This window comes from Hemicordylus capensis, chromosome 1 (assembly GCF_027244095.1).
Source record: "Hemicordylus capensis ecotype Gifberg chromosome 1, rHemCap1.1.pri, whole genome shotgun sequence".
Classification (NCBI taxonomy): Eukaryota; Metazoa; Chordata; class Lepidosauria; order Squamata; family Cordylidae; genus Hemicordylus; species Hemicordylus capensis.
In genome coordinates this window covers 385,581,309-385,594,382 of record NC_069657.1, presented here as the reverse complement: position 1 = coordinate 385,594,382, position 13,074 = coordinate 385,581,309, and the positions used below count along the sequence as shown (strand labels likewise).

At 45.9% G+C, this 13,074-nt stretch overlaps 1 protein-coding gene across 1 annotated transcript in view; it reads left to right on the top strand.

Moving 5' to 3' along the window:
• OPN3 (opsin 3) overlaps window positions 1-13,074 on the top strand; it is a 29,546-nt gene that overhangs the window by 11,790 nt on the left and 4,682 nt on the right. The window contains exon 2 of the mRNA XM_053301203.1: window positions 4,861-5,180. Within this exon, the coding sequence (XP_053157178.1) occupies window positions 4,861-5,180 (320 nt within the window). The remainder of the gene's footprint in view (window positions 1-4,860; window positions 5,181-13,074) is intronic.

Sequence of the window (13,074 nt, the reverse complement as noted above, 5' to 3'; positions counted from 1 at the left end):
ATAATGTTATGCCTCTGAAGGGAAAGAAGCGAATCCCTGAACAAAATCTTACAAGTGTAAAATGTTTACTCCCAGTCCTTCTCCATCATGCCCCTCTCTCTGACAGGGGAGACTGGGGCAGGAAGTGGGGCAGAGGAGACTGGGGCAGAAGGTGGGGCGGGGAGGGCAGGAGAGACTGGGGGGCGGGAGGAGAACGGGCGGTAGGCAAAGCCCCGCTGCCTGTTGGAGACTGGGGCAGGAGGAGAACAGGCAGCAGGCAAAGCCCTGCCGCCCGGTGGGGACTGGGGCAGAAGGTGGGGGGAGTGTACTATAGCACAGATGCTCTGTGCGGGGTCAGCTAGTTAGATTAATAAAGCGGGAAGAAAATTGCACAAAATAGATGTTGCCATAAATACAATTCCTTCTTCTGTCACTTCTAAAAGTATAAGTTTTGGGAGTATAAATTCAGAACTAATGAGAACTGTTTCACACATTACACATCAACAAACCCAGGTTATTTTAAATTAGGCCGTGACACATTTTCTTTGGATCTAGGAGGTGACCCCAAAATGTAGGAGCCAGACATGAACTCTTGACAAAAATACCAAATTTAGTGATGGGCAGTGATGAGCGGCATACTGCTCATCCACCTGGTACATTGTTTATGCGGGGGGTCTGTACCCCAAACTAGAGAGGTTAACAGCCTTATGTGGACCAATATTACTGAGAGATGTGTATTTATCTCTGCTTCCTTGTGTCTAGCTTCTGTTGCCATCACCAAGCTCTTACTGCTTGGGTTTTTATCCTGACAATCCCTAGTAGAGTAGCTGAGGGCTGCATGAAGAGAAAGTATTACACACGGGACACAGGATGAACTTTTAAATAAAACAAGAAGTTGTTCTAGTAAGAACTAATCAGCCTACTTTGCTTTCACTGTCTGTACAACTGGACTAAATTTGGTTCAAATCGAGGTCCACAATTTAGATCTTTTGCACCTCAAATGTTAATGTGTCCACCATCTTGGATTGACATTAACAACTTGGATGTGTCATTCACTACAACTATACCAAATTTGGTTCAAATCAGTTAGAACTCAAGTTAGTGTACTTGTACCTCAAAGATTTATGTGTCTGCCATCTTGAATTGGGTTGGTTGACACTGTCACAATCTACGCTGTTGAGGGGTGTCTGTGTGTGCCTACAGCTGTAGCAAATTTGGTTCAAATTGGTTAAGCGGTTCACAAGTTGGCCCACTTGCTAAAAAGGTTTAAGTATCTACCATCTTAAAGTGGTGTGGATGACATCATCACAAGCTATGCCATTGAGGGGTCCCTGTGTGTCACTCACTGCAACTGTACCCAATTTGTTTCAAATGGGTTAGGCAGTCCACAAATTAGCCCGCTCGTGCCTCATATGTTTACCCGGCCACCATTTGAATTGGAGTGGATGACATCATCACACAGCACGCCATTAGAGCATCCCTATGTGTCCCTACAGCTATAGCCAATTTGGTTCAAATCTATTAGGCGGTTCACATGTTAACACTCAAGTTTACGCGTCTGCCATCTTGAATCAGTGTGGATGACATAATCACAAACTATGCTGTTGAGGCATCCCTATGTGTCCCTGGAACTGTACCCGGTTTGGTTCATATTGGTCCAGGTGTTATGAAGTTGATAGCGGGGGACACAGGACGGACACACACACGGAATGCGAGTGATCTCATAAGCCTACTGGAAAGGAGACTGAAAACAAGTTTGTTTATATACAAGCAGTTTAAAGGTTTCTCTCTGCCAAAGCAGGGCTTCACATTCATAATGGCTTTTTTTAATAACAGTAACAAGGCTTGGCTAAAGTGTAAATAATGTAAGATTATGACACACAGACTTCACCCATTGGCAGATGTTCTGCACAGTGTACCTGGACAGGTAGATAACAATTTTTTTTTAATTGTTAAATTTATATACCACCTTTCATTAAAAACAATCCCAAGGCGGTTCACAAAAGTTAAAAACATACAGTAAAAATGAACAATTAAAAATATCAATCTAAAAACATGAAACAAATCTGATTTAAAATATATAAAATACAGACATAAAAAACCATACGCAGGTAATTTGACTGAGGTACCCACAGTTGGATCACCTATCAGCTTATAGACACTGATCCTGTCCTAGCCTAGAACCCCACTGTCCCAAAACTGATCCAATTTCTGAAGAGATCCTTTCTCTAACCCTGCCCAGCCCTATCTCCTGGCTTCTCTAAGCCCTGTCACTCTGAGCTTACAGTAAGACAGTTTTACAGCCACTCTCTGCTCCACTCTAAAGTCACTCCCTTAGGAATTCCACCTGGAGGGTGGTTCCTTGGGCTTTAAAAGGTGACTGACTGGACTGCAGCTAGATCAACAGGCTTCTTTTTGTCCCCTTTATAACATATAACTGAAACAGGGCTGCCTAGAACAAATACAGATTTTGTTTTATTTTTTACATTTATATTCCACTCTTCCTCTGAGGAGCTCAGAGCAGTGTACATGCTTATTTTTATCCTCACAACAACCCTGTGAGGTAGGTTAGGCTGAGAGATACATGACTGGCCCAGAGTCACCCAGTGAGTTCCATGGTTGAATGGGGATTTGAACTTGGGTTTTCCCAGTCCTAGTCCAACACTCTATCCACTATGCTATGCTGGTTATTAGATAACAACACACTCTTTCTGCGTATCCTAGACCAGACACTACTGTTAAATTTCTAAATGCCATGACTCCCCGGCACATCCTTTTGTCAGATCCTGTTACATAATATCTACTATATTTGTAAACTACCTTTTCATGCTTGACTAACAAGCAGAAGGTTGCTAGTTCGAATCCCCACTGGTACTGTATTGGGCAGAAGTGATATAGGAAGATGCTGAAAGGCATCATCCCATACTGAGCAGGGGGAGGCAATGATAAACCCCTCCTGTATTCCTCCAAAAGAAAACCACATCGCTCTGTGGGCTCCAGGAATCGGAATTGACTTGACGGCAATTGACTTGATGGAATTGACTTTACCTTTTCATAGTCTGCATTCCACCCATGGAGTGCTATATTCAAAGAAGTCACTATGTTCTGATATCTATCTCAATCTGGCTCTTACACAGAATTCACCAGAATGCTGAGGGAATCCTAGGCAACTTATATTCTTTTGAATTTGCCTTTAAAGTTCCACTGAAGAGTGTTGGAAACCTGACACTCTGTCTCTGTTTCATCAGGACAGAGCCTGTCCCGCTCGGAACCAGGGATTGGGGAGGCTGTTCTGGACTGGATGGGGGAAAACAAGTAGAAACCTAATCCAAATAAGACTGAAGTGCTCTGGGTTAGTAAAACTGATCATCTAAGTAGTGTGGTAAATCTGGTCTTGCATGCGGTCCCACTCCCTCTGAAAGACAAAGTCTGCAGGTTGGAGGAGTTTCTAGACCTGACGCTGACTGTCCTTGGAGGCACAGGTGGCAGTGATGTGCAGAGGTGCTTCTTACCAGCTACAGCTTGTATGCCAGCAGCAACCCCACTTGGAGAAGTCAGACCTGGCCTCAGTCACTCATGTTTTGATAACATCCAGATTGCAGTACTGCCGTGAGCTCTACATGGGGCTGCCCTTGAAGATGGTTCGGAAGCTTCAGCTGGTCCAGGACACTGTGGCAAGGATGCTTGTGGGTGCAAGTTGCTTCATGAGCGTCACACCCATCCTGTGGCAGCTTCAATGGTTAGCAGTCCACTTTTGGGCTAGATTCAAGGTGCTGGTCTTGACTTTTTAAAGCTCTACATGGCTTGGGACCAGGTACATTTTAAATATTTAATAAAACATTTTAAAATGTTTTATTTGCTGCTTATATATCGTAGGCTCTTTAGTTTTCATAGTTCTTAGTTTTTAGCTTTTTATTAATAACTTTTAATTTGAAACATTTTTTAAAATGTAATTTTAAATGTAGTTTTAACTTGGTCTTTTAACTTGTTTTGACTTTATTAATTTTTTATTTTATATTCTCTCTCTCTCTCTCTCTCTCTCTCTCTCTCTCTATATATATATATATATATATATATATATATATATATATATATTTAAATTTAATTCTCTTTGGACATGTGTGCCCAGGATTTGGCAGCGGAACTCTCGTGACACGCGAGAGTTCCGAAGTGAGGACTGAGGAGGAGAGGGGGAAGAAAGTGCTGGCAGTGGCCACCGGCCGGCGAGTGGAGGAGGGGGGAGAGAAAGGCGGCGGCGGGCGAGAAGGGCGGCGGCGGGCAGTGGGTGCGGGAGAGAAAGGCAGCGGGAGGGAGAGGCAGCGGGAGAGAGGGGGGGCGGCGGGTGGGACCCTTCTTGGCTGCCCGCCGCGGCTCTGTGTGGGGGGAGGAACGGGAGGGGAGGAGTGCTGGAGAGCGCAGGCCGGAGGGAAGGGGAAAAGAGGAGCGACCAGGGCAGGAGGAAGAGGGAAGGGGAAACAGCTGGCCCCAAAGCGCCGCACAGATGCTCTGTGCGGGGTTGGCTAGTTTTTATTAATGTTTGAACCTTCTTGAGCAGAAGTGTACTGGAGGGGTGGGGTATAAATATTTTAAATAAATAAATTGTTTTCAGTGTTTTTATTACAAGAGCTGATTGCTTTAATGCAACTTCCCACCCACTCACAGCTAACATGTTAAGGATGTTAATGTCTCCTATTTACTAATAGAACTGTGATTTAATCCATAATAGATCCTGATTATATCAAATGTTTTGTTTTGATCCTCTATCATATTATACAGACAACAAAACAAATGCAGCAAATCACAATCCTTTATACAAAAGAAATCCAACTGATAATTCAAAATGACTGACCAAAGCATGCTTTCTTTTCTGTGTCTCTGCAGGAATTGTTTCAATTATGACCCTTACTGTCCTGGCCTACGAGCGTTACATTAGAGTTGTGCATGCAAGAGTGATTGACTTCTCATGGGCCTGGCGGGCTATCACGTACATCTGGCTCTATTCATTAGCCTGGACAGGAGCACCTCTACTAGGCTGGAATCACTATACACTGGAAATCCATGGATTAGGTTGTTCAGTGGACTGGAGATCAAAAGAGCCCAGTGATACTTCCTTTGTCCTCTTTTTCTTCCTTGGCTGTCTAGTGGCACCAGTTGGGATTATGGCATACTGCTATGGACATATTCTTTATGCAATACGAATGGTGAGTTGATTACAGTGATAGCTTCCCTGAAGAGTTCAGATGAACAAATGTGTCTTGATTGCTAGACAGTGACCAAAATGTGCCTGATGTGAATAAGATGCTTGCACTGCTGTTTGAATATCTAATAACGTTCTGCTAGAAACATTTTAGTGCCTGCAACATGTGAGAGCAAAACGTAGTGCTAAAGTTGATATCCTTAATCTGCAGGAGCCTTTTCCTAGGACAGTATAACAGTGCTACTCTCTGAAATGGAACAAATCACTGACCTATGAATAACATTTAGGATTTGTTGGCTCTGTATAGTGATCTAAGCAGCTCCATACATATTTCTAACACATCTTGTACTCTAGCAGAATTCAGTATGGTGATGAAAAAGAGAGATTGCAAGTGGACAACCTAATAAAATGCATCCACGCTGTCCTACTGAACTCAAATGAAGAAATGTGGTCACTGAATGTGTTAATAGAGGGTAGGCATCAGTTGAGAAGATTGCATTTTCTTCACATAAAGTAAGCCCCAGCAGAGTCCTAGTTTTAACATTATGCATTTTTACCCTACTTTCCAGAAGGCTTATGAGATCACCCAGCTCTGTGTGTGTGTCCCCCTCCCACCATCAACTTCACATTGTCTGGACCAATATGAACCAAATCGGGTACAGTTGTAGGGACACATAGAGACATCCCAAATCACTGACCTATGAATCACAACGTAGGTTGTGATTATGTCATCCAACCCAGTTCAAGATGCTGGACGCATAAACGTTTGAGGCACGTGAGGGCTAACTTGTGAGCTGCCTAACGGATTTGACCCAAATTTGGTACAGTTGTAGGGGTACACAGGGATGGCTCAAGGGTGTAATTTGTAATGTCATCCACCCTGATTCAAGATGATGGATACATGAACGTTTGAGGTGCAAGTGGGAACTGATTTGGACCAAATTTGGTATGGTTGTAGGGACACATAGGGACACCTTAAATGCATAGTTATCCACTCCATTCAAGATGACAGATGCATGAACGTTTGAGGCACAAATGGGCTAACTTGTGAGCTGCCTAACAAATTTGGACCAAATTTAGTCCAGTTGTAGGAATAGTGAGAGGAAAATAGTCAGATTAGTTCTTACTAGAACAACTTGTTTTGCTTGTTTTATGTCACTTTTGCTTTTCTGTCCCAAGGATACACAAAGTGGTATACAAGTGAACCCCATTATCCACTAGGGATGTGCACAGAACTGGTTCAGAGGTCCTTTATTGGCCTCTGAGCCAGCTCGAAAGACCAGCGGTTCAGCTGGTTTGAAGGTGGGGGGCTCTCTTTAAGGATGGGGGAGGGAACTCTTACCCCTCCCTCTGCATTTCCCCCACCGGTGCTGCCTTTAAGATGGTCCGGCAGGGGTGGGTGGGAGAGGCAGTGTAGTTCTTTGCCGCCCCAGTACCTCCTCGGACTGAAAGTGACTGGAGGTTGCCTCTGCATGTGCGCACGTTGCAACATGCACACTGGTCTTGTGGTAGCAATCATGATTTGTCTCATTTTGTTAAGTAGGGTCCACCCTGGTTGCATATGAATGGGAGATTACATGTGTGAACACTGTAAGATATTCCCTTTAGGGGATGGAGCTGCTCTGGGAAGAGCATCTACATGCTTGCATGCAGAAGGTTTCAAGTTCCCTCCCTGGCATCTCCAAGATAGGACCGAGAGAGTTTCCTGCCTGCAATCTTGGAGAAGCTGATTCTAGTCTGTGTAGACTATACTGAGCTAGGTGGACCAATGGTCTAACTTGGTAAATGGCAGCTTCCTATGACGGTAAACCCAGTAAACTCTGCTGCTGTTGAGTGCCTGCCTGCAGGAGAGGGAGAGGGTGAGACTATCTGCCAGCCCCTTGCCTGACCTGTGGGATTGTGGCTTCTGGCAGTGAGTGCTTTGCAGGATTGGGGCCCAGGAGCAACTCAGCAGTCCCTGCTTTCCACCTGACCAGGGAGGTCATCTCTGGCCCTGTAAGGGACGCTGCCTCCAGCCTCAGCCTACAGGAAGCCCTGCAGCAGAGGGAGAGAGCACCTGCTTCCCAGACAGCCTCCAGGGTGAGAGACTGGTGTTGGCTGTCTGCTGCTGTTGAGTGCCTACCTGCAGGAGAGGGTAAGACCATCTGCCAGCCCTCTGCCTGAACTGTGGGATTGTGGCCTCTGGCAGTGACTGCTTTGCAGGATTGGGTCCCAAGAGTGACTCAGCAGTCCCTGCTTTCCACCTGACCAGGGAGGTCATCTCTGGCCCTATAAGGGACACTGCCTGTGGCAGCGGGCCCGCCACCAGTGGGGCGACATGAAAGGGGGTCACCCCTTTGGGGGAGCCACTTTGGGGGACAGATTGGGCGAGGGCCAGGTCTCTTGTTCCAGTTATTTGTATGTGGTAGGCATTTAATAATGGGGCTTCTGTTTTAATTTGTCCTGGGTGAGGACCTTTTATAATGTGTCTGGGCTTACCTGGAGATGGGGAGACGGGGCGTGTCCACTGATTGTGGGGCGGCAATTCTGGTGGTGGTGGGGAACAGAAGAAGTAACGTTGGCAGGACAGCGGGCCATTACAAGGGAAGGGGATATAGATAGCTGTTTCCCCTTCCAACTGTCCTGCCAGCTCTTTGACCTTGGGGAGCAGTGCCGACCACCCTTGGAACCTCTCCTTGCTCCTCTGTAATGCCAGGTCAGTCCAAAACAAATCAGAAACCATCTATGAGTTGATTCTGGATGAAGGCACTGACCTGGTATATATTACAGAGACCTGGTTGGGGGAGGCTGGGGGCCCAGTGTGGTCCCAGCTTCTCCCTCCAGGATACTCTGTTGAGGAACAGGTGAGTGACCGGGGCCAGGGAGGTGGAGTGGCTGTGGTCTATAAGAATAATATCTCCCTTACCAGGATCCCTGTTAGAGTGTCAGACCATATCGACTGTGTGTACTTACATTTCGGGACCAGGGATAGACTGGGGCTTCTGTTGGTATACCAATTACGCTGCTGCTCAACAGAGTCCCTAACTGAGCTGACGGACTTGGTCTGGGTTTGGTGTTGGAGTCCCCTAGGCTTGTGGTGCTGGGTGACTTCAATGTTCATTTCGGGACCAATTTGTCCGGGGTGGCTCAGGAGTTCATAGCGGCCATGACGACTATGGACCTATCTCAATTGGTCTTGGGACCCACGCACATTGCAGGTCACACGCTTGATTTGGTCTTTCACTCTGATCAGGGTGGTGTTCCGTGGGTGGGGACTCCTGTGATTTCCCCATTCTCATGGACATACCACCATCTGGTTAAGGTTGGACTCAGTCACACCCCACCTTCGCAGGGGTGAGGGACCTATTAAGATGGTCTGCCTGAGAAGGGTATTGGATTCAATAGGATTTCAAAGAAGCCTTGGAGGGATTTAGTGTTCTGCCAGCGATCCTGTTGATGTCCTTGCAGAGAATTGGAACAGCAAACTCACCGGGGCAGTAGACATGATCGCTTCTAAGTGTCCTCTCCAACCTGCTTCAAAATTGGCCCCTTGGTATATGGAAGAACTAAGGGGGCTGAAGCGGCAAGGTAGACGACTGGAGCGCAGGTGGAGAAAGACTTGGCTTGAATCTGACAGATTGCAACATAGAGCTCATTTGAAAATCTATGCTCAGGCAGTACGTGCAGCAAAGAAGCGATTCTTTTCTGCCCGTATTGCATCCGCAAGTTCATGTCCGGCGGAGTTGTTCAGGGTTGTGAGAGGGCTAGCATGTGCCCCTCCTCTCCTGAAGGGGAACCATCGATTACCTGCTGTGATGTTTTTAATGAATTCTTCGTAGAAAAAATCTCTCATATTTGGGTTGACTTGGATTCCGTCTCCACAATTACTTCCGTGTCTGATGTGGACGTGTCCAGCGACTGCTCTTATGTGGTTAGTTTGGTTCAGTTCCAGTTTGTGACTCCTGAGGATGTGGACAAGCTGATTGGAATGGTGCGGCCCACCACCTGTCCTCTTGACACTTGCTTACACTATCTGGCAGGGCGGTTGTTGTAGAGGGCCTGGTAGAGATTATAAATGTGTGTCTGAGGGAAGGCAGGATGCCTCCTAGTCTTAAGGAGGCAATTATTAGACCGCTTCTGAAGAAGCCTACCTTGGATCCCTCAGAGCTGAGTAACTACAGACCTGTCTCCAACCTTCCGTGGCTGGGCATGGTAATTGAGGGAGTGGTGGCCTCCCAGCTCCAGACAGTCTTGGAGGAAACTGGTTATCTAGACCCATTTCAAACTGGCTTCTGGGCTGGCTATGGGGTGGAGACTGCCTTGGTCGGCCTGATGGATGATCTCCAATTGGGAATTGACAGAGGAAGTGTGACTCTGTCATTTTGGACCTCTCAGCGGCTTTCGATACTATCAACCATAGTATCCTTCTGGAGCGTCTGAGGGGGTTGGGAGTGGGAGGCACTGCTCTGCAGTGGTTCCACTCCTACCTCTCGGGCAGGTTCCCAGATGGTGTCCCTTGGAGACTGTTGTTTTTCAAAATCTGAACTTTTGTATGGTGTCCCTCAGGGCTCCGTATTGTTTCCAATGTTGTTTAACGTCTACATGAAACCACTGGGAGAGATCATCAGGAGATTTGGTGCAGGGTGCTATCAGTATGCTGATGACACCCAAATCTATTTCTCCACGTTAGCATCATCTGGAGAGGGCATAACCTCCCTAAATGCCTGTCTGGAGTCAGTAATGGGCTGGATGAGGGATAACAAACTGAGACTGAATATGGAGGTACTCAGTATTGCGGGGTCAATATTCGGGAGACGATTTTGATCTGCCTGTTTTGGATGGGGTCACACTTCCCCAGAAGGAACAGGTATGCCGTCTGGGGGTGCTTCTGGATTCAAGTCTCTCCCTGGTGTCCCAGGTTGAGGCAGTGGCCAGAGGTACCTTCTATCAGCTTCGACTGATACGCCAGCTGCATCCGTTTCTTGAGATAGATGACCTCAAAACTGTGGTACATCTGCTGGTAACCTCCAGACTGGATTACTGCAATGCGCTCTATGTGGGGCTGCCCTTGTATGCAGTCTGGAAACTACAATTGGTTCAGAATGCGGCAGCCAGGCTGGTCTCTGGGTCATCTCGGAGAGACCATATTACTCCTGTATTAAAGGAGTTACACTCGCTGCCAATATATTTCTGAGCAAAATACAAGGTGTTAGTTATAACCTATAAAGCCCTAAACAGCTTGGGCCCTGGGTATTTAAGAGAACCTTGTCTTCATTATGAACCCCACCACCCATTGAGATAATCAGGAGAGGTCCATCTGCATTTGCCACCGGCTCATCTGGTGGCTACTCAGGGACAGGCCTTCTCTGTTGCTGCCCTGAGGCTTTGGAATGCGCTCCCTAGTGAAATAATAGCCTCCCCATCTCTGACAATTTTAAAAAGTCTTTAAAGATGCATCTGTTCACCCAGGCTTTTAACTGATTCTGTTTTGATTGTTTTTAATGTTGTTTTAGTATATTTTAAAAATTTTAAATTGCCATATTTTAAACTTCTTGTTTTTGTTTTTAACTAATGTTTTAATGTTGTTTTTATTTTGTTGTAAACCGCCCAGAGACGTAAGTTTTGGGCGGTATAAAAATATGTAAAATAAATAAAATAAGAATGAACCCAGAGGATGTAAACGACTATAGGCCTGTGGCCAATATTCCCTTCCTGGGCAAGGTGCTCAAGTGTGCAGTGGCTGACCAGCTCCAAACACTTTTGGAAGAAATGGACTATCTAAATCCATTTCAGTCGGACTTCTGGCCCGGTTTGGGGACAGAAACTACTTCAGTGACCCTGTGGGATGACCTGTGCAGAGACAGAGATGGGGGAGTGCAGCCCTGTTAATTCTCTTGGATTTCTCAGCAGCTTTCGATATCATTGACCATGGTATCCTTTTGGATGGGCTGGCCAAGTTGAATGTGGGAGGTACTGCTTGGAGGTACTGCTCGGAGGTGGTTCCGCACCAACCTCAAGGCCCATTTTCAAAAGGTGGATCTGGGGGATTACTGCTCAACCCCTTGGCAGTTATGCTTTGGGGTTCTGCAGGGTTCTATTCTTTCCCCTATGCTGTTTATCATCTACATGAAACCACTGGGAGATTGGCCTGAGATGTCATTAGTATATGGATGACACTCAGTGGAATCTCTTTTTCATCAGACACAGGTGAGGTGGTGACTGTCCTGAATGAGCGCCTGGATGCAGTAATGGACTGGATGAGGGTGAACAAGCTGAGTCAATCCAAACAAGACAGAAGTACTGTTGGTTGGTTCCTCTGACCAGGTGAATGATGTTCAGTCTGTTCCAGATGGGGTTGCACCCCCCTGAAGGACCAGGTTCACAGTCTGAGGGTGCTTATCAATCCAGTTAAGAGGTTCAAGTGGCCTCTATGGCTCAGAGCACCTTTTATCTGCTTTGGCTGATATGCCAGCTGCAACCTTACATGGATAGAGATATCTTGACGACAGTCATTCATGCTCTGGTAACCTCTCACTTAGGTTAATGCAATGCATTGTATGTGGGGCTGCCTTTGGAAGCAGTCTGGAGACTGTGTGACAACTGGACGTTTTGAACACATTACACTAGTGCTTCATCAGCTGCACTGGCTCCCAGTGTTTCCAGGCCCAATTCAAAGTGCTGGTTTAACCTTTAAAGCCCTAAATGGCTTGGTACCGGGCTACCGTAGAGAGCGCCTTGCCCTATATGTCCCAACCTGGATCTTAAGATCATCTTTGGAGGCCCTCCTCTGGGTGCCCCTGCCAAACAAGGTGAGGCGGGTAGCTGCTGGGGAGAGGGCCTTTTTGGTGGTTGCATCCCACTTATGGAATAGCCTCCTCAGTGAGGTCCACCTGGCTTCATCACTTTGTTCTTTTAGATGCCAATTAAAGATCTTTTTGTTCTCTCAGGCTTTTTAAATTTAAATTTTGGTTTTTAAAGTTGATTTTTAAACTGATTTTAAGAGTTTTTAAATTGCTTTGTATTGTATTTTGTGTATTCTCTCCCCGCCCCCTGCCCTTTTGGTCTGTTATTTAATGTGTTACGTTTTTATTTTATGTTTTAATTCTGTGTTGTGAGCCACCCAGAGAACAGTTTGTTATGGGGAGGCAAACAAAGTATATTATTATTTATTATAAATGGCCTAGGACTGGGTTATCTGGGAGAGCACATTCTTCAGCATGATCCCCACCATGCATTAAGATTATTGAGAGAGGTCCATCTCTGGCTGCTGCCAGCTCATCTGGCAGTGACTCAGGATCAGATCTTCTTTGTAGCTGCTCCTGGGCTGTGGAATGTGCTCTCTATAAATATTAGAGGCTTAAAGTATTTACTAGCCTTTAAAAGAGCTCTAAACACATTTCTTTTATCCTAGTTTTTAATAATTTTTAAAATAGTTCTAAACTGTTAATTTTAATAGTTTGTAATGAGTTATTTTCTGTTTTATTTATGTGAACTGCCTAGAGCATCTGGATGAGGTGTATAAAAATCTGTATATATATAATTCTCTAAGGCATTCCCGTGGCTAATCCTGTGCGTGGCAGCTCCCGCGAAAGTTCGCGAGCAGAAGCACTGTGGTGATTGGGCAGTGGAGATCCTATATGCAGATAGGGAGGAGGAGCCTGTGAATGTTAAGGACAGTTGGAATGCAACTTTTCTTGATTGTAGGAGAGGAGTGTATATAATACAATTAAATTAAAGGATTGTGGGCAGGAGTTTGTGGTCATGAGGGAGGAAAGAGCCCCTTCAGGAGAAGGAGACAGCTGTTGTGTGAATTAAATGAGGAAACAAGATGAACAAGATCCTTTAACTCAGGAAGGGGGAGAGAGGGAGGGGAAGAGCAAGTGGAGGAGGGAGAAAAAGAAGGGAGGGAAGGAGAGAAA